The 21,483-nt window shown below is 43.3% G+C and overlaps 1 protein-coding gene across 4 annotated transcripts in view; it reads left to right on the top strand.

Moving 5' to 3' along the window:
* Nucleotides 1-1,532: 1,532 nt before the first annotated feature.
* The window catches only part of Tacc2 (transforming acidic coiled-coil containing protein 2), a 194,902-nt gene continuing 174,951 nt past the window's right edge, over nt 1,533-21,483 (top strand). For 3 of the 4 annotated variants that reach the window (XM_074078162.1, XM_074078161.1, XM_020171766.2), the window contains exons 1-2: nt 1,533-1,691; nt 20,447-20,526. In XM_074078162.1, the coding sequence (XP_073934263.1) occupies nt 20,494-20,526 (33 nt within the window). In that variant the 5' untranslated portion in view covers nt 1,533-1,691; nt 20,447-20,493. Of the gene's footprint in view, nt 1,692-18,493; nt 18,767-20,446; nt 20,527-21,483 lie in introns of those variants that run through there. The other variant, XM_074078159.1, reaches the window with a different exon arrangement.

Raw genomic sequence — 21,483 nt, 5'->3', positions numbered from 1 at the left:
AAAACCTTTTTTATATCTCAAAGTAATGTCACCCATGTACTATGTGATGGTTCTAGTGAGAGGACCTAAAAAAGAAGTTCCTGGGTAAACACACTGGGAACAAAAGTTAGACATGATAGAAAGTCTTGTAGGAGGCCTCAAAGGCCCACCATGATGTGCCAGGCATTAAGGTGAAGAGTCTGTATGGTATCAGAGGTGATGCTGAGAGAAGAGAAGTCAGCACACACATGGTTGTAGAGGGGCCTCAGAAGTTATCCCTGTTACTTTTATGCTTCTTCCTGCTGGAAAATTTGATTTACATTGTTTAAATGTTGAATGACACAAGAACTCCAAGAAAACATTTTAATAAAATCTGATTGCCCTGAACAATTCTCTTGTCAAATGAGACTTTCTGCTTTCAGAGCATTTTTGTAAATATATTTACAAAATATATATAGGATGACCAGTTTAGGTCATCCTAGGCCTGTGAAGGAGGTGGGGCGTGCGATCAGTGCCTAGAAGGTGAGGAGCTGAGCCAAGTCACTGCTAGGGTAGGGCTAAGATGCAGCCTTCAGACTCCTCACTCACACTTGCTGGTAGATTCTTTGCTATCATAGGGTTTTAGTTATAACAAAACTGTCTTCTTAAGGAAGACAACTCAACCGAAACTTTTAAATCTGTGAAAAAATGAGTGATGGTCAATTGAATTCTGCACTCTGAATAATAAAATAATTTTGAAACATTTCTAATGCAAATAAGACTATCTTTTAAATTTCCTTTGAAAAAAATTACCTTTACATCGGATAAAATTCCTAGATTAGAAAAGGAAATACAAGAGGAAACTTCTTCCTTCCCTGTCCCTTGTATAAATTTCCAGTCATTTATACATAATGTATGGCTAACTTTAAATCTTAGAATTACATGCAAATACTAGGTAGTATATGCGCATTACTTTATACCCTCTATTCTTTTCTCTTTACACCAACTAGAGCACATTATATACACTGTTCTGTCCCCTAATTTTTTCATTTAATGATGGATCATGCTGAGTTTTCAGTGTTGGTACATAAAGACCTCTGAACCCTTTCTACCGGTTGCTTAATTTGCCATTGTGTGGTCACAAGCTTTAATTCATTAATGACCAATGGAATTTTAGGTAACTTGCTTTTAGAATTGATCTAACAGTAATTACGCTGTTCCTTTCTAGGGGAGCACATTGACATTTTCAGAAAGAACGACTTGATATTATAAAGTCAATTGAAGCTGATAAGGACCTGTTCCATTTACTAGAAGCAATTCTGATTTTATTGCTATATTTTAAGGTTTATTTGTTTTTCAAAGGGGGTGGTCCCAGCCAAAATCTAGAACTGCTCCATGTACACAAAATTGCTGCCTCCAGATCCCAGGTGAATATGGGAGGAAGATAACAGGGAGCAGGCAGCTCGCAGGTACTGCCAGCCTCCAGCTCTGTTTTCCTCCCCCTGGGCCAGAGCCTTTTGGAAAGCTGCCGCCTGGCCGGGTCAGATTGCTTACACACCACTGCTTCACAGACCAGCGTCCCCAACCTTAAGCCAGTGCACATTTATAGAACAATTCCATGTGATCCTGAGGAAGGCAGACCGCGGACGGAGGGCAGTGCTGAAAAGTTGTGACCTCAGGAGAGAGGCCTATTCGCCCCTTGCTGCTCTCCACAGTAAGAGGACACTGGATAGGTGAGTCTCGGACTGATGGCTTCATTCCTTTGAGCAGTGTGTGCCTTTAAACTGGTTCGGCTACTGAGATTAGGGGAACACACTCACTTCTCTCTTTTTGCCTTATAAAGTGAAATTAAAAGGCTATCTTGCTTCTTCCTCTCCTCTCCACATTGTCTCCAAACCAAATGCATTTCTTCTAATACATTACTGCTTACTTTTGATAGACTATGGTCCCATTAATCTAGACCTTCGGCTCTTCATTTCCAAAATGAAGGGTTGGAGTACACATTTCTGAATTTTTTTCTGGTCTCTGAGATGGTTCTCTCCAACACAGATTATATTTTCAAGTGTTTGTGATTTTGCAAAATAATAACTGAAGAGCCCCGAAGGCTCTAATATACCAAGACTTTGTGGGATAAAGTTATTTTAAAACTTGTAATGGTGTTGACCTTGATAGGTTTACACATGTATTTTTCTAGACTCTCACAGATACCTTTTTAGACCTGTTTCTGACGTTATGGCTGCCAACTTGAGCTGCCATGTGACCTGGACGAGACTGTGTTTCTGGGTTTGACTTGGTGTCAGTTAAAACTGAATTGTCAGGTCAAAGCTAGAGGAAGGCAGAATTTATGCTTCCTGAGAGAATCCGTCTGTTCAGTTAAACAGAGGAGGGTGTGTGTGTGTGTGTGTGTCTGTATGTGTGTGTGTGTGCGCACTGTTTTTTATCATAAACCAGAAGGGCACAGATTAAAATTCTTTATCTCACTTAAAACACTTATAATCTATTGTGTAGTATCATCATATGTTTTTACACAAGGGGCAAAACATCCAATTTTAGCTGCTGCTTTCAAATCAGCCTACTGTCCTTTCCAGTGAGTATCTGCAGGCTATTTCGGGGTTCTGCTGTTCTCAAGTCCAACTGACAGTGCCCCATTGCTGTCCTGGGCTTCTGCCTGCACAGGAAGGCTCTGAGGACACCTTTTTATCGCACTTAATCGTGATAAACAGACAGCAACTAGATGGAAAACCCAGAAACCTGTGGACAACATTTCCAACAATACATTAGAAGAGGTTTAAATGAGATAAAGAATTTCAGTTTGTGCCCTCCTGGTTTACGAGCATGGTGAAAACCAGTGTATACATGCACACGTGCACCCACATGCATGTACACACACTAGGAATCTCTCAAGGAGAGAGTCACCCTCTCTCCAGAAGTCTACTAGTCAGATCCTAGACTGCACACAGGGAAAACAGACTGCAGTGGCTCTGATGGGTAGATGGAGGTCTGTCCCAAGCACAGGGAAGGATGAGGAAAGCGACAACGAAAGACACTTTGGGAAGGAAGAATCCAGAGAGTCTCGTGACTGATTATGTGCGCACAAAGAGGAAAGAAGCAGAGGGCTCATCTAATTCAGCAAACACCTTCTAAGTGACTTAGAGTGCTTGATATCTTCACCTCCAGGACAGAGGGTACAGTGGTACTCCACACTGACATAATCCCTGCCCTCACCGCGCTCCTGGCCTAGTGGGGAGGCAGATACCAAGCAGGCAACCTCCTTAGGTGTAGAATTACTATGATGGTCCCAGGCCATTGACTGAAAGAACAAGTCCTCTACAGGGAGAGGGGAAAGCAACAGAAGGTTGGGCTTCAGGGGAAATATAGTGAATTTTTGTTTTGAAAGTGGAGTTGACTGAATAATCTAGGTAAGGATGTTCAGTGGAGATGAAAATGCATGTGGGGTAGGAGTGAGAAGTCCATGGGGACCAATGGACTCTTCAAGGAGTAGCCCAGACTAGAAGATCAGGTCCTAAGGCTCAGGAAACAGCTTTCTCACGAGGGAAGGAGGAGCAACTCTAGCAGGAAGAGCAGGACTCTGCTACACCTTGTTCAGAAAGTCCCAAGTGGAAGAGTCAGGGAACATGCTGCAGAGATGTTGAGACAGGATGAGCACTCAGACAAGGCCAGACTCTGGGGGTCACGGGCAACTTCTGGGTATGGTTTCAATCACCTACATTTTGGTGCAAAGAAACAGAAACCTGCTCTAAAAAGGGAGGGGACATTTGTTGAGCAGCCTTGGCTCTAGACTGCAGTGACTTTCACCCTGGCTTCCCAGCAAGCACCACTTCCTTCTAATCTGAGGGTGGACCAGTCTCCTGGTCTCCGAAGACACAGAGTTCTCTGCCCATGATATCCACTCCATTCCTCATTGCCTTGTCACTTAGGGGTCTCCCTTGACTGACTTTCAGGGTCCCTATCAACCATCAAGAGAGAGTATCTCATCAACTCAGTTTAAGTTAGAATCTAGTCCAAGAGCAATTAGTAGTGTCCAGAGGAGGTTTGTGTGGTGGACCAAGACCACTTGTCCATGGCAGGGGGTGAGGGAGGATGAGCTGGGGAGAGGGATGGGAAGGGTGAGGATGTATTCAGAGTAAACGGCAAAGATGAGACTTCAAAAGCTGCTGCTCAAGTGTATGGTTTCATGGGAGCAGAGAATTAAAAGCTGGGCTGCAAGCGGTGAGTGCCCCTAACTGCATGCAGAGGTATGTTTTCCATGACCAGGGGTTTGCTGGGGTAGAGGCCAGCACAGCACCTAGTGGCTGACAGGGAAGGGAGAGGGCCAGGACAAACAGAATCACTGGGACTGTGGAGTATAGGCGAGAAGGAAACCAAATTCACTCTAGTGCTGATCCTAGTACAATGCTGATTGCCCAATGTGGCCCATCTGGGTACAGGAGGTCCCACCCAACCCCAAGGGCAGAAAATAGAGGGCCAAGACTTCCAATGGTGGGCAGCAAGAGAACAGCTAGATACTACCCAACAACTGAACACAGGAAGCCTGCTCTTGCAGAGCTAGTCTGCATGCTTTTTGTGTGACCAGTAACTGAACTTATCCTTGGGTTCTGAACTCATCTGTGTTTAGAAGAGGTGGGTACCTGTATGTTTATAATTCTAATCTGCAGAGGCAAATTTGTTCCTGCAGTTTCAATCTTATGAAATACCATGTTTATCAGGAGAAATGCAAGTTACCACTTGTCAATGTTTTGTAAATGTTACAAATAGGAGTGTTTAAAATTGACACTGTGGAGAGAGTGGCTGTGATGAGTGAAGTCTCTGAGTTTGTGACCTAAAAAGGGTAAACTCTCGCTGCCCTCAAGTCAGGGAACAGCCTTGGCAGACTGCTCCATGCTAGAATTGGTGCCAAGGAATCAGGAGGAGAAATCAAGCTCCCACATCTGCACAAAGGAGTGACTGGTACTGCTTGTGTCTCAGTTATTTGGGGCTGCAAAGAAATATCCAGGCTCAGTCAAGGACTGGACTTCTCGGAGTAACAGACTTTGCTACTTACTAATCCTGAGTGCCAAGACTTAGGCCATGAAAGATGTATTTCTTTCTGAGTGTGCTCGTTTATATGTGAAAAGACTTTTAAAGGTATGGATGAGTGAAACTGAAGTCATTTCTAAGCGAGACCAAGATTTTCATTTTGAGGGGACATAATTTTTTTATTGTTTTTATATTTTTTTATATGTGTATACATTGTTTGTTCCACCTCTCCCTCCTCCCCTTTGCTCCTCTCTCCCCTGCCCTCCTCCTCCCTCCCCTCCAACTCCCCATCTCTCCTTGCTTCCAGGCAGAATTGAGGGGACATAATCTTTTTAGGTGACTCTGTGAATTTAGAAAACATGGCTCTGGCCAGGCCAGGTATGGTGGCTCAGTCCTGTGATCCCAGTACTTGGGAGGCTGAGGCAGGAGGATCCTAAGTTCCAGGCCAGCCTGGCTACACAGCAAGACCCTATCTCAAAACAAAACAACACAAAAACATGGCTCTGTATTCACTTTCTGTCATTGAGAAAACTATTTCTGGGAATATGCTTCTGCTGAAGTTGGTAGGAGCCGACAAAATGGTTTTATGTCTCACATTTCATAGCAAACAGATGAGATAATCAATCCTTGAATCCTGATCTGTCACAAGATCTGTTCATGTTGGTAATATTGCTTGTTCTGCCTAGTGGAAGTTTCTCTATGTGGCATTTGTCAGGAGTGCCTCCCCCTCTCAATACCAGCTTGCCTTACTGCCCCATGATTGTCAGTGTTTTTGCAAGTGCCTTCTCATTTAGCCTAACCAAAGAGATTCAGGTTGATATATATTGAGTCACAGATGCCAGCCTTGGAGAAGCAGCTAGATAGAGAAGGAACAATGTCCAAGGGAGATCAGCCATTAGTACTTTAGCAGATCCCAGGAGGAGGGAATTTGGGAAGTTATCCTTTAGGATAAGTGAATTTATTTCCTTATCCTGCAAGATCAGTCATCAGGTGTAGTGATCAGACACATGGTACTAGAAACCAAACCAGAGAACGGATGGAGAGAAGGGCTAAAGCTAGAAGTTGGGAAGCCACACTTAGATTCAAGGTCTGTTGGAGACATTGGTCCCTTGTTCTAAGTGCAATAGGGAAATTCAATTTGCAAAAGGAAATCAAAAGTAGCTGACTGCAGTAGCCTCAATTACAGGCAGATTGTCTTTTTTTTATTATTCATTTATTCACATGTGCATACATTGTTTGGGTCATTCCCTCCCCCTGCCCCCTGCCCCACTTGCTTCCAGGCAGAACCTGTTCTGGCAGATTGTCTTGATGTCTGCTTAGGAAGGGATGACCTAAGTCCACAGGCCACCATTGACAGGACAAAGATTAGCATGGCCAGGATTGGCTCAGGAACTGGAGGGGGGCCCACTCATAAATGAGAGAGAGAGGATTTCTTTTCCTCCATCCTCACATCACTTTTTTCCTTCTATAAGATTTCATTATGGACTTTCCAAGCACACACAGAGGTAGAGAGAATATTGTAAACACCTTCACATGCTCCTTGCTGGTTTCTACAGCTATCTGCACATAGCCAGTCTTATTTATTTCCCCACTTTCCACTAACATCTGCCTCCTCCTCACTGCCAGACTGTATTAAAGCAAATAATTCAATAAGTAATATGTATGTGTCTCTAAGAGATGATTCTTTTCGTATGTGTATAACCACAGTCTCCTTATCATATGTAATCCTTAATATTCAAAATCCTGTTTGTGTTCAAATATCCCTGATTGACTCACTTATCCAGACAGTCACTTGCATTAAATCAGGATTCAAACAAGATCCACAAGTTGCTTCTTGTTGATATGTCTCTTAAGGCGCCCACAATATTTTTCCCATATTGTACACGCTATATCCTCCAGAAATTTCCTGTGTCTTTGGTTATTCCCATGTTTTCTTTAAATTCTTTCTTTTTGCTGTTGTGGTGTCAGCGGTGGTTAGAAGATGTATTTTAAAGTCCTTGTCTGCTAACTCAAACCTGTGAACCATCTGTGTAGCTGCCTCTGTTGGCTACTTTCCCCTTGATTGAAGGTCATTGTGTTGATCAACTCAGGCTGCTGTGATAGAAGACTGAAGATGGGTGTTTCGAAATTTATTACACAAATGTATCTCTCATAGTTCTGGAGGCTAGGAAGTTCAAAATCAAGGTGCTAGCTGAGAGCCTAGGGATGACTTCTTCCCTGTTTGCAGAGGCTACCTTCTTCTTGCATCCTCCCATGGCAGGGAAAGGAACCATCTCTTTCATGTCTCCTCTTCTAAGGACACTAAACCCATCAACTAGGGTGAAGCCCTCTTGATCTTATCACCTTCCAAAGGTCCCACTTCCAAACATCCTTACTCTGGTTTCAACGTGTGACTTTTGGGAAGGGCAACCACAAGCATGTAGTCTGCAACACTAGTGATTTGCTGGTATTTTTTCAGTATTTTTGCATTAATATTCATGAGTGATATTGTTCTACAGTGTGGTGTGTGTGTGTGTGTGTGTGTGTGTGTGTGTGTCTATGTATGTGTGATCTTTATCTGATTTAAGAATCAGTTTATAAAAGCAACTAAGAGGTTTTTCTGCCTTCACAATGCTTTGGAATAATTTGTAGGGCTAATTTGCATTGAAATGATGTGATGTTTGAAAGTTTAGTAGAATGAATCGCCTGGCCTGTGCTCTTTTTTTTGAAGTATAGCTCCTTAATAAATGTCTCTGTTGTGTTCCTATGGAAATGGTTATGTTTAAGCTTTGTAACTCTAGTGGGCCCAATTTTGGTAAGCTGAGGTCGTTATCTATTTCACGCATTTCGTATTTGTACAGTGGTCTGCAAAGCAGTCTCTTTTAATTTTAAAAATTCTTTCTGAGAGTGATTGTTTCCTTCTTGTCATTTTGTGCATTCCTGTTTTCTCCCTTCTTGGTCAAGTAGCTAGTGATTTTTCTAGTTTAATTTTTAAGAATTAGGATTTTGACTTCCACTTGTTTTTCTATGCTTTACTTCATTGATTTGCTTTTAACTCTACCCTTTTCTTCTTTGTGCTTTTCTTGGTTTACTTTGTTTCTCCTTTCCAATCTTTTTGGCTTTCAGTTCATTTTTTTCCTTCTTTCATTCTCATGGGTAAGTATGTTTTGTGCCATGAATTTTCTTCTGATCACCACTTTCAATATACTGCATTGCCTCTTACGTATAGTGTTTTATTGCTGTGATTTTTTAAATTCTATAATTTAAATTTGTATTTTCCTTTTAGCCAAAGATAGTTTATAGAACATTTAAAATTTCTCAGGTGGAAGGGCTGTTCTGGTGTAGTTATCATCTTTGTTGTTAGTAATTTCTTGTTTTGTTGAATTGTGAACAGAGAGTGTTGCTTGCAATAGTTTTACCTTATGGAAATTACTAATGTTTTCACTGACCTGATATATGATAAATTTTTGCGATTGTCTATTTAGGATTTGAGAGGAAGATGCATTCTTTTTTTTCAGGATGTAGAGTTTAATAAATATTCATATGACTGAATATGTTCTTTATGCCTATTTCCTCTCTTAGTTTTTGTCTACTTCAACGAGTCTTGTACTAGTAAAGCCCCTGTTATTACTGTGTTTCTATTTCTCCTTGCATTTTCTTTAGTTTTTACTTTGTAAACACAGTTGCTGTATTAGTAGATATATATTCCTAAATGTTCATTGCTAATTTTGACTTTTCCGACAAAAAAAGTTTCCTTCTTTGTCATATGTAATGTGGTTGGACTTCATGATAGTTAGCTTTGTATCACTATGACAAAATACATGAGAAAATCAACTTAAAGGAAGAAAGATTTATTTTGGCTCAGTCTGTTGTTTCTGGGTCTGTGGTGAGACAGTACAACATGGAGAAGAGTGGGTTGTGGAGCAAAGCTGCTTACCCCATGGCAGCCAGGAAGCAGAGAGAGAGAGAGAGAGAGAGCCAGCATTCCTTTTTTTAGCTCTGTTAAGCTATAGATCCAATCACCTCCCAAAGACCCCACCTCTGAACACTACTGCCCTGGGGACCAAGCCTTCAACACATGAGCTTTTGGAGAACATACAAGATCCAAACCATATCAGACTTGAATTCTACTTTGTCTAATTTCAGAACCATGACCCTTACTGTCCTTCTGTTCCCATTTCCCTGGTATGTCTTTATCCATCTCTTTATTTTTAGCCTCTCTGAATCAGTTTGTTTCAGGTATCTTTTGACACAGCATATATTTAGGTTTTGTTTTGTGAGCCACCTTGAACATTTTCCTTTTTGTAGGTCAGTTAAGTTCATTCATATTTATTGCAGTGACTAATATGATCAACTTCTGTCATGGTGGTTAAAAATTTTATGTGTTTTCTTATATTTGCTCTGTTTTTTTCTCTTTTTCTCTCTGTCTCTCTTTTTTTCTTTTTTCTGGTGCTGAGGTTTGAACTCAGGGCCTACACCTTGAGTCACTCCACCAGCCCTTTTTTGTGTATGTGATGGATTTTCAAGATAGGGTCTCGAGAACTATTTGCCCAGGCTGGCTTTGAGCTGAGATCGACCTGAATTTTGCCTCCTGAGTCTCTAGGATTACAGGTGTGAGCCACAGACACTCGGCTCTTCCACTTTTAATAAGGTTTGTATTTTTGCTTTAGTGGTTTTGTTCTTAAACCTTTCTTATCATGCTGAGTCTCCATTACATAAGGCAATCTTTTATTATCTGGTTTATCAGGTTGTTTTTCTTCCAATATCCTTTTTTTTTTTTTCTTTTTGAGACAGGGTCTCACTGTATAGCCTAGGCTGGTCTCAACCTCACAATCCTCCTGCCTCAGTCTCTCAAGTGCTTGGATTCTGCTCACTCCCCTCAATAACACCTGCCTATTGGCTTTGCAACAATGAACTTGTTATAGTTTCTTTCCCTCTCCCCATTTTTTAGATGCATTATATTTGTTAAGCCAAGTCATGTTTGTACATCAGCCTTCTCTCTTTTCCCTACCACCCTTGCCTTAGTCTTAGGTGTGCATTTACATATTTTTAAGCCCTTGTCATTGATCCTTTTGCTAAAGTTCTCTCAGTCATTATGTGGTTAGATGAAATTCATCATCTAGTAGATTCTTCAAGATGGGTGCAAAATTCAGTAGATTTCCGTTTGTTGAAAATTGTTCTCTGTCCTTGATACATAAAGAACAGCTTGGGTGGATATATAATCCTGGGCTCACACTTTAGTTCACTGAGTTGTTTTTCATTTTTGCTTTTGTTTTTTGAGATAGGGTCTGACTATGTTGCCCAGGCTGGCCTTGACCTTGCAATCTTCCAACCTCAGCCTCCCAAGTAGCTGGGATTATAGACGCTTATTGCTATACCTGACTAAAGGGTTTGTTTTCAGTTTTTGTGGTGGCCTTGCACATGCTAGGCACACTCTACCACCAAGCTACATCCTAGCCCCTGAATTTCTGTTCCATTGTTACCTTGTTTTATAAAGAATAGGGTGTCAGTTTAATACTTGTGACTTTGTAAATTATTTGATCTATTTTTCTGGAGGTTTTACTTTTGAAATCTAAGAGTTAACCTAAGGTATGTCTTAGAATTAGTTGTCTTGATACAGTACTTTTGTATTTCTGGAGTTTTTTTTTGATCAAAGTTTTAAATTTTAGCTCTGTTCTATTTTGTACAAAAGGCATATCATCCCCTTTTTGTTTGTCTCCTGTTTTCTTTCTTTCTGATCCTTTTTTACTCACTTCTTTATGTCATATCTCATTCTCTTCACTGTTTTCCTGATTTTCTCCCATGCTTTTTATTAATTTTTTTATTTGAATCTATTCCCCCTTGGGTGCCTTGTGATTTATTTCTGGGATAGTTTTGCCTTTCTCTTTTCTTTCTTTCCTGAATTTACTTCATAATCTTTTTTTTTCCCTGATTTTTGTTCATTTCCATTTGCATTTTTAAATTTTTCCTTCAAGGTACTTTACATATATTCAAATACTTAGTTGAGAATTCTGATTGGAGTGTGGACTTACAATTTCCTCCCCTTTCTTAACTGGTTTTAGAACATGAGGAAGAATTTCCTCAGTGACATCAGTGAATTAGTGTCTCCTGATTTCCTTCAGTAGTTCTGTTTGGATCTCTCTCTGCCTTCCTCTTATCCATTTTTATAGCCCTGGGACATTTCTCAGAGTTCTTGATATGACAAAGCCCAATTCTGTCTTTGCAGCAGTGTGATCAGGTGCCAGGAGGAGTTTTGAGTCCTTTGATTTTGCAGCTTTCTTTTCTTTTTTGCAGGACTCTAAATTTTCTTCCTCCATTCAACACTTTGTCACCATAGGGTGCTTCTCCAGTTGTTCTTGCCTCTTTTTCTCTCCCATAATCCATGCATTTTGAAGATTATCCCGTTAATTTGTGCCTGTCCCTTTAAATTTCCTATGCTTTGAAGTCCCTTCTCTAACCTGCTCAGGTATTTTTTTTTTAAAAAACCTGGCATGAACTCTATTTCAACCTAGACTCCACTCTTAGCTTCTGTACCTTCTCCACAGTTTTTCCCGGGAGCCAGCTCGGCCTTTGTTCCCTACAGACATTTATGGGAGGTGAGGGCCGGCATGAGACATTACACTGAGGATTTTCTGAGTTAGCTTTTTTAATTCATAGGTACTTTGAAGAGTGCTTAACCCCACCCTCCTCCCCACCTGCCCTTGCCATTTCCCTGAAGAAGAAGCGTCTGCTTTTGTGGAGATTCACTTTTCCCTTCTCATCACTGTACATCACACTGGGAGAAAATACTAGACACAAGTAGCTAGGAGGCTTTATTATTTTCAGCTATTCCCAAAGCCAATTTAAAGACAGGCAAACATGGTTAAGATGCTGTTCTTGTTCTGTCTGGGGAGAAGCATACACTAGCTGAATAGTACTTACCAAAGAAAGTCCTGTTAACATAGGACTTTTACTATGATTATTAGCTTTAGTTTTTTAAAGATAAATTTATAAGAAACTTGTTTTTTTTAAAAACAGAGGTTTTAAAAAGCTATTTTCTATTTCAAAAATTGCCTGGTATTAGTGAAACCTCTGAGCCACAAAAATTGCACGTGCAACATCCCATGATGTCCCTGGAAGGCACATAGCTTCCTTTTCTTAGTTTGGCTCTCACCCACATCTGGTTAGTAGTGGTATCTCTGGCTGTAATGTAATTGGTGCTGACTCTGTCTCTCCTCCACTTCAGGTCCCTGTTGTGTTATTTGCACCAAAATGGTCCAATCTCCCTTTCCACCCTGCCTCTACCCCCTCCCCCCTTCACCCACAGTTCCCCATTATGTTCACAATGTCTTTGCTTTTCCAAAAATGATGGCACCATTCAGTTTTTGGATTTAAATCAATGTCTGAATTTTTGAGGGTTACAACAGCTTGTTTTCATAAGAAATATGGTTTCTGCTAATTTCATCTGCAGAGAAGGACAGTGTGGAAATTGTGAATAAAGGGACCACATATTTGAATGTGTCATCAAGGGTCTGTTTTAGCAGGAAAACAGAGACCCTTCTGCTGCAAATCAAAATGTAGTTTCATGTTTCCATTCTGGGACTCTGTATGGCTCATAACACATTTGCTATTACAGAATGGGACACTCAGAACCTCACACTCCAGGCCTCAGTCTAACATAGACCAACTGACACTGGTTGACCAATGGTTAAGGCCCATGCTTGTCAACTGCCATTTGAACTGTGGGGAGGCATTTGACCCACCTCTCAGCTCTCTCTGCCAGGATCTTCCTGATGGCCAGCCAGGTTGGGTGCAGGCTAGTGGGAAGGGAAGTTAACTGCCTCTGGAGAAATCCGATCAGTTAGGTTTTGCTACATAACAAACTACCCCCAGCACTTGGTGGTTTAAAACAAGAACCATTTGTTTAACTTTGATTCTGTGGGTTAGCACTTTGAGCTGGACTCAGCCACTCTGGGTGGTTCTCTTGGCCTCAGCTGGGATCCTTCATGTGTCTGTGGTCAGCTGGGGCTGCTTAGCTGTCAGCTACCACTAATCAGTCATGAAGATGGGGGAGCATGCTACTCAGTTCAGTCCCTGAGCAAGACCAGTGTAGGTTGGGCCTACGGCCTAGTTAAAGATGAAGGCCTACAAATTCAGCTGGATTGTCCCTTGTTGGTCTTCAGGCTTCCCCATTGATCACTGTCAAGCCTATGCACATGGTTGTTCATGGTTGTTCAGAGCCCGTGTGGAGCAATAGAAATCAGTTTCCAGTGATCTAGAGTAACTCTCTCCAGATGAGATGCTTACATCATCAGAAGGTGGGAGTTTCCCATCACTGGAAATAGTCAATCAGAGCTAGAGATTCACAACTATCCCAGGTTCCCTTTTAGAGGTTCATGACTTAGCAAATAGCATTGCTAAAGGGGCCTGGCCTCTGTCTCCAAAGAACTGGATTCCAACTGAACCAGATTTTTCAGGCCTGTCTTGAACATCTGCGTCCTGTACTGCTAAAATGCAGCCTCTGAGCTAGACTCTGTCCCTAACTAACCGCAGCCCTACTTCTTCCCTCCCAAGTTCCCTGTCCTGTTTGCCAGCCCTCTGTCTGCTGTCCACCTCAGTTACTTGTGCTGGCTCATTTCCTGTCCATTTCTGATCCTGCCAGCCTGAACTTACACCAGGCTCCATCGCCTGTTCTCAATTCCCTGGTTTCAATACCTCCCGGCTTGATCTAACCATTGGTAGGTCTAGGCCGACCCTGCCTCCTTCACCCTGCAACCACCTCAACGATCTCTGACAAACTACAGAAAATAAGACGTGTTTGTAGACAGAGAAACCTGAGCATCAATCTAGTGTCCCCCGCAGCTGTTAGACATGCTTGGGGGGTGTGCTTGCCCTGTGGCTGTGAAATGGCTTTCAGCCATCCCAAAAAGAATATGCACAGTATGTATTGTCCCAATTTTGCTTTTGTAGGTTTTAAGTTTGTAGGTTTAGGGCTAGTGGTATAGCTCAGTTATAGAGCACTTGGCTAGTATGTGTGAGGCCCTGAGTTTCATCCTCAACACTGCAAAAACAAAAATATATAGATCAATTTATGCATTATATGCACACACACACACACACACACACACACATCTCTATCTGTCTATCTTTTACCCAGATGTCACCTGGGGCCGCCCTGCCCCTTACACTCAGTTTCTTACCTGGAGATCTCTGAAGTCCACCCCAAGGTTTCAGTGAATTTCAAGGGCTTATCCTCCCCTCTTGGCCTCCTTTGCCTTCAGGCTCCTGCTTCATGCAGATATTAGTAAAACTCAGCCCCTTCTTCCGTCCTCCCCGCCCTCAACTCCTGCCAAAACCAAACCAAAACAAGACAAAGTGAATGTGTGGGTTTGGCACTGAGAAAAGCTAGCTGGCTAAGCCTCTAACCACTGATGTGGACCTGAATGCCAGAGGCCTGGGTGGCTGAAGGGTCACACCACAGCAGACACGTGCTTCTGATCCTGTGGCTGGTGGGCACCTCCTGGTCTCCTGGGACGAGCCTATGTGAGGCTGACCCCGACTCCGGCCCTTTCCAGCAGAGGGGTGGATATGTTGGTCTTGTCTCTGAACTCTGGGTCCCAAGAGCCGGGGCTCTCCAAATTCCTCCCGGTTGTAATGTTGTACAAGAATGGGCTTTTGACGTCCATAGTGCTAGATAGCCTCAGAAATGGTAGAAGGGAAGAAGGGAGGAGGCTAAGGGGAGGGCATGGAGAAGAGTTGTCCTTCCACTCAGACCTGCCAAGCAGCAGATGCTCGGTGCTGACGAATGTTCCTTGCCAGAGCAGAAAGTGAGCAACATCAATTACCAAATCTCTTTCCCAGGCAACAGCTGCTTGTTTGTATTAAAACAGGAACATGATAGCTGAGCTATAAGTGGCTCCTTGCTCAGCTGTGCCAGGTAGGGGACTTGGAGCAAATGAATTCAGTCCCTGGAGGGAGAAGCCAAGGTCTCCTGCCTGCCTAGGAAGAGGACTGTCACAGCTGGCTTGGGTGGCTGGGTTGGTCAAGCAGCCCAAGAGTGGCTGGATCAGGTGAACCTGAGCTCACCCTGGTGAGCAATCTGACCTGCACGCCATGAGGCAGCACCACCCACTCTCCACTGGTGCTCAGCCAACTGCTGGAGGCCTCCTGGCAGGACACCCAATTCTGATCAGAACTGCTTGCCTGGCAGAAGAAGCACCTCCAAGGCCCTCAGGGTTAGGAGGGATGGGGCTGCCTGTTAGGAGCCAGCCTGTGCAAGACTTGTTATGGCCCGGTCCTTTCTTGGTGCTGTAAATGCTGGGTAAATCATTGCCACCCTCCAGGCCTCAGCTTCTCATCTGTGAAGGGATGTTTTAGAGAAGACAACCTTCAAGTTTCTTCTAGCACGAGCAATCTAGATTATTCTATACAGAATAAAAAGCAGAATGTATTAAGCTTTTGAAACGGATATATTTCTATCACATCATCAAGAGGAATTTCTTTTTCTACACAGAATAAAAATCTAATAGGAAATGTAATTGATTACTTAACACATTGACAAATCCCAGTAGACCATTATTAGGCTGCTCTTGCAGGACAGAGTCAGGTAAAGACATTGGGCAAATTGCAAAACCTCCTTGAGCTAATGTTTTATCATTGCTGAAATGGCACCCATATCATCGTGTCTCTGATTCCCCAGTGGCCTGCACCGCCCACCCCTGCATAGCATGAGAAATGGGACATCTGCCCAGGCCTCAGAGTCTGCGGTCTAAGCCACGTCCTTCACCCTCCCTGTCCACACGCAGCTCCTGCATAGTCAGGCTGCTGTGCCAGCTCTTGCGTTTCCATGACCCTTCTTCTTCTAGACGTGCCCATCTCTCCAGTTATAGCTCTGGCTCCCCAGCCCTGCCAGGCTGTCACTGTCCCAATGATTAGTCTCCTGGCTCAAACCTGGGCCTTCTACCTCTTCCCTGATCAAGGGACCTTCCAAACCAGCTTTGCATATCAACAGCAGAAAACCCATGCTCTGCTATGAACTAAAGGAGCAAGAGATAAAGACAGGAAATTAGCTTTGAACTCATTGTAAAAATCTTCCTAACAGTAGCATCCCATTGCTCGTGGCACCTTCATCTTGCTCTCTGTGGGACTTTGGCCAGCTTCTTAATCTCTCTGGGCTTTGGCTTTTGTCATCCACAAAGCAGCAACCAAAAAACTCTGCCCCATAGTTTTGCTGTAAGTATGAAATAAAGCATGACCACCTATCCATGCTTGGCACATACAAAGATCACTGTATTTATGGAAGCTATTAAGTAAATTAATGAATCAAAGACTGTCCTCGTTTATACCCAGAGGAGAATAAAACTGATGGTCTTTTAAAACAGGAAACAAACGAAATTTAAATTAAAACTTAAAACTAAGATTAAGACTGATTTAAGATTAAGATGAGAGACTAGTTCTATTTTAGCTGGCTATGGAACAAACAATAAATCTGGGAATTCAGCCTTATCTGTGGCCAAACATCTTGAATTAATTAAATGCATAAGTCCTTTTTTAAATGTAGTTTTGTTCCAAGGACTCTGGATAACTCTAAGCTAACACCTGACATCCAGCAGTAACCACGTTGAGGGTCTGGACTAGAATGATGTGCCACTAGCTCAGCAAGTATTTCAATGAAAAAGGTTTGTCAAAAGCATATACTTTCTACTCCTTTGGTCTATGCTATTAATGTCCTTATTCAAACTTTTTTTTTTCTGCCAGTGCACAAATCCGTTAGCTGTGCTTTTATTGTAGATATGACGTGTTTCTAGTTAATAGCATCTGAAATTCATGATTTTACTGTAGGGGAAAACAGAAGTTATAGACTTTTTATGGAGGAATTTGCTTTTGTAGACTCCAAGAGACCCCTGTCAGCAATAATATAACAACGAACATTTTATGAAATATCTGATCTCTTCCAATAGCTTCGGAGAAATTAACTCATCTATCCATGTAGATATTATGATTTTAGAGTTGACAAAATTGAGCACAGAGAAATTCAAGGGCTTGCCAGAGTTTATGCACCAAGCGAGCAGTTGAGTTGGTATTCACACTGCAGAACCTGGGGTCTGGTTCATAATCCCAGCCCTCTGCTGCCTTCTAAATGAGGCTGTCCCCAAAGACAAGTGAGTAAATCCACAAACACACGTCCTGACCCATCCACTGGAGGGATGGAGAGCTGGTCGGCTGCATGATGGTAGGTTACAGGAAGCCACATGTAGAAGAAGTTGAATCGATATGCATCCATGTAGACAGTGGTAAGTCACAGAGACTGATGCTGGGGTCCCATCCAGGTACTGCCATTGGAAAGGGGGTCATGGCTGAGGAGTGGGAGCACTCTGGATTCTCTAGTGCCCAGCTTCTGGATCTGTCTGTTCCCTGTCCCTGGTCAATCTATCATAAGAAACACAGCCCCAGCACCTGGGATGGCAGCTGAAAGTCTGCATGTTGATTTGCTCTTTTCTCCTTGCAAGCAGGGGCAGTCTGTGGTGCCAGATAAGAAACCAGTGCAGTAGATATGGGGCAGGTATCAGAGGTGATGACCAGTGTCCAGCAGCCACAGTCATGGTGGTTCTAACAGTTGTGCCCAGGAGCCTGTACTGGGACCAACAGTGATGCCAGTAGGCACTGTGGAGGCAGCAATGGTAGCTGCCCAATCAGGCCCGTCCATGACATGACCTTGGTAGTGGTCATGCCTGACCTGGAGCCTTCCTGCCCGTGTGGGGTCTGCATCTCTCAGTCCATCACTTGGGGCTTTTCACACAGGGGCTTTGTCTGTTGTACAACAGCTGGGCTCTTTCAGAAGAGGTTTATGCCCACTAAAGTGATCCTGTCCTTTTGATCTCTTTTGCCTCCTGAGTAGCTAGGATTACTGGCATGAGCCACTTGTGCCAGTATCTAGGAAACCTTTGCGCCTTTGATGAAATGCTGATTTCTTTCACTGAGTGGTCCCACCTGGTTGCAGGGCCAAGGGCTTCTGCAGGAGATTCCATTAAATAAAAGGCTTACCCCCCTCCCCTTTCTCTTTCTCTCTCTCTCAACTGGAGGACTCCTTGGAGGCAGGAGGGTCTTTGGGTGGGTGCCAACAGTCTTCCTAAGTTCACAGGGATGGGTAGGTCATCTAGCAGCAATCAGGGCACACCTGCTACTTTTTATGACTTCACTTGCTGAAACCCCAGCCACGCCTGGGTGAGTACATTCTGCACACAACAACAGGTGCCAGCTCGACAGGTCATCGTATTTCCACAAGTCCTCTTTGTCTTTCCATAGTATCTGCAGTGGAATTTTCCCAGGTGCACACAAGAAGCCTTGTGGGCATTTGACTGACTCTTTTCTAGAAAGAGAGGTTTGTTCTCCACACCAAAGGATCATTAGAGACTCTTGGCACTGAGCTCCTGGGCCAGGATGGTCCTGCTAGATTCAACCAATCAGAGTGCAGGGGCCACTTTAGTGGGGATAAGCCTTTTCTGAAAGAGCCCTGCTGGTGTACACCAGGCAAACCCCCTGTGTGTGAAAGAAAAGCCCCTAGCAATGGGCTAGGAGATACAGACCACAAGTGGGCAGGAAGATTCCCATCACCTCAGCGCAGGTATGAGGCAGAGCTGGTTTGTGCTAGCGCCAAGGTGGAGACAGACAGGTTATTTGCCTGGCTGGCAAAGGCGGGGCAGGGCTTGGGCTTAGAGCTCACATGCCTTCAGATGGAGGAGGAGAAATTGCAATTGCTGAAAAGCAGACTTTCCGTGTGCTGCAGCCTCCAACGTCAGGACTGCCCCCAGAGGTAAGGAGAAGCAGAGCTGGGCACACCTTCCTTTCTGGTCCCGGGAAGCTGAGTGGTGGGAGTTTCTGTCCTGGGCTCCCACATAGTCAGGACTTCCCCTGTGGAACTGAAACTTACGGTTCCCCAGTTTTGCCATTCTCTTTAGTCTGTTCAAAAAGGTAGTTCAGATGATCTGATTTTTAATGGAATTACAATTTATTTGGTGAAGGAGTGTCAAAATTTCCCATTACATGGGACCATATGACATGAAATGTCACATGGTTCAACCTGGCAGGTACAAGGAAGTTAATAATTGATAAGGGCACAGTGATTGTAACACTCAGCATAATTTTCCAATGAGGAATTATCTTCTAAATGAACAGAAAAAATAAACTGAAGTGATCGCTTTTAAATAAATGAAGAGTTTAAGTTCTACAAGTGAGCATGAGGGGTGTAAATGTGTATATGTGTGCATCTACAGAAAATGGTGAGAAAATATTAAGGAGTTAGGGACAAGGTAATTGAACATTGGGGTGACATCACTTGCAGTTTTCTCAGTTTGGAGGCATTTTAGTTAGGACTGCTCAAATATTTGCATTTTCTTTTCCAATGATTGCTCAGTATGCCTGGAACATATTGGCTACTCCATCAATGTTGGTTGAGTGAATAAGCGAGTGGGTGGATTTCAAGTATTCTGAAGACATACTATGTTAAAATCCCTATGCCATGGGGGCAAATCTTGAATTAGAAGGCAGGAGACAGATCTATTTCCAGTTTTTGCCCTCCCCAAATTGAGTCTTTGCAGACTCCTTGCCTTCTCCAGCCTCAGTTTCCCTATTGTACTAGACCGGAAATCTCTGCAGCACCTCTGAAAGGCTATAGTTTTTAAAGTTTTCTATTTGCTCCATGTAGAAAAAGTGAAAGTAACAGCTGGGTCCTGCTTGTGCTATAGAGTCTCATGAACTCAAGTGCATGCCGTGAGTCAAGGGCAGGTCTGTCCGTGAGCGGCGTGGGAAGCACACTAATTATGACAGTCCTTAATAAGCAGCATCACCAAATGATTCTAGTTGTCTTGGCAGATTTTTGTGATGGTTTATTCCTTGTGTGGCTGCAGCTACCTATTTTCCTCAGCAAGAAAACTCTTCTGCATTCACAAAAACATGTGCAGCAGTGAAACTGATTTGATGAAACAAGTGTTTAGAGTCAAAAATATGAAAACCATATGTTGTTGAAGAAAAGTAGATTTCACGCCTTCTAATGTTTGACACCGAGCTCTGCTGTCACCAACAAACAGTGAGAAGCCAGCCACGCTGAGCTTCCAAGCTCAGCACAATTAGAAACAGAAAATACTGTGGGGAGCAGCGCTTCCCAAGGGCTTTGGCAAATGGCCCCCTTTTGTCACTCTGTTTGTGTACATGCGTCTTTGTGCACGCTGGCTGAGTTAACCCAGTCTCAGGAACAAACTCGCCTTCCAGAGAGTCTGCCAACCCCAGGGCGGGGAGTAAAAAACACCAGCCCATATTGGGAAAGAAGTCTGGGTGGCACATTGCAAATGAAACCCCTTCAAAAGTAGTTTCCCCTGATGTGGCTGCAGGGATAAGCTTTTACCATCACCCGGCTTTGAGCTGGAGGAATGAGCAGACGGAAAGCCTCAAATCCTCTTCAACTTTATAGATGTTTGCACACTTTCTTTTCTTCCAGTCGACTTTGACAACGTTCTGAGGGACACTGGGCACCCCTGAGTCACCATGGGCAATGAGAACAGCACCTCGGACCACCAGGTGGGTGTCAGGAAATGTCTACCTCCAATTGCTCAGCTCTCTTAACTGACCTTGACTGCACTCTCCCTCTGCTTCCCCAACATCTGGTCTCTGCCCTGGAAGGAGCAGGGAAGATAGCCTCTGCCTCCTCCATGCAGCATGGCGCACCTGAGAAGCACTCACTCCCTGTGTCCCAATTCTCTTCAGATTAAAGCTGGCTCTACTTTTATAAACCATGAACACTACTTTTTAATCTGTGCTTTAAAAACTGACATTATGAGAATTTGGCACCTTTTCTCCCCAGATAGCACCCACCATCAACTCCCATGAATTCAGCAGAGGAGGTTAAAATAAGACCTTTTCCCATGCTTCTCCCCTAAATAAAGTTATGGTCATTTAAAATGATTTAAAATCATCAGTGTTGAGCAGATTAAATGTGAACTGTTAGTCTCATTTTATGCAAGTTTTCACTGCTGACAAATGACTTTTAACTGCTTCTTTGTGCACCAATAGAGCTGGGAGAATAAAACATGCCCAAGTTTTGTCAGTATCCACTTTAAGTTCTGAGGATATTAACTTGATATCCTGGTGGATGAAGTTGGGCAACACCTTCCCGTTTATATCACACACAACAGAGATTTTGGATCAGTGTACTGAGTTCTTTGAATGAGGAAATTGGGTTGAAAAGCAGTCAACTGCAGTTCGTTTTCTCACTTCCCTTTTCTCCCTGGTGGTCTTCTTTTCTCAATTAGGAAAACAGAAATCACCAAAAGAAAAGGTGGCAAAACTCCAGGGATTCTAGAGGCAGGCAAGAAGCAGTAATTGTGGGTGTGGGACTATAGGGAGAGGTAGGGACTATGGCCAAATTATGGCTGTGGTCTAAAGGAGGAGGCCACCATCACCTCCTGGCCACTGTGTGGAAGAGTGGACCGATGCCACAGGATTTTCTCATTTCTCCAAAAGAAGTCAGAAACCTAT

The sequence above is a fragment of the Castor canadensis genome, chromosome 7 (genome assembly GCF_047511655.1).
Source record: "Castor canadensis chromosome 7, mCasCan1.hap1v2, whole genome shotgun sequence".
NCBI classification, from domain to species: Eukaryota; Metazoa; Chordata; class Mammalia; order Rodentia; family Castoridae; genus Castor; species Castor canadensis.
The sequence above is the reverse complement of the archived record's forward strand: the minus strand, read 5'-3'. Positions and strand labels throughout refer to the sequence as shown.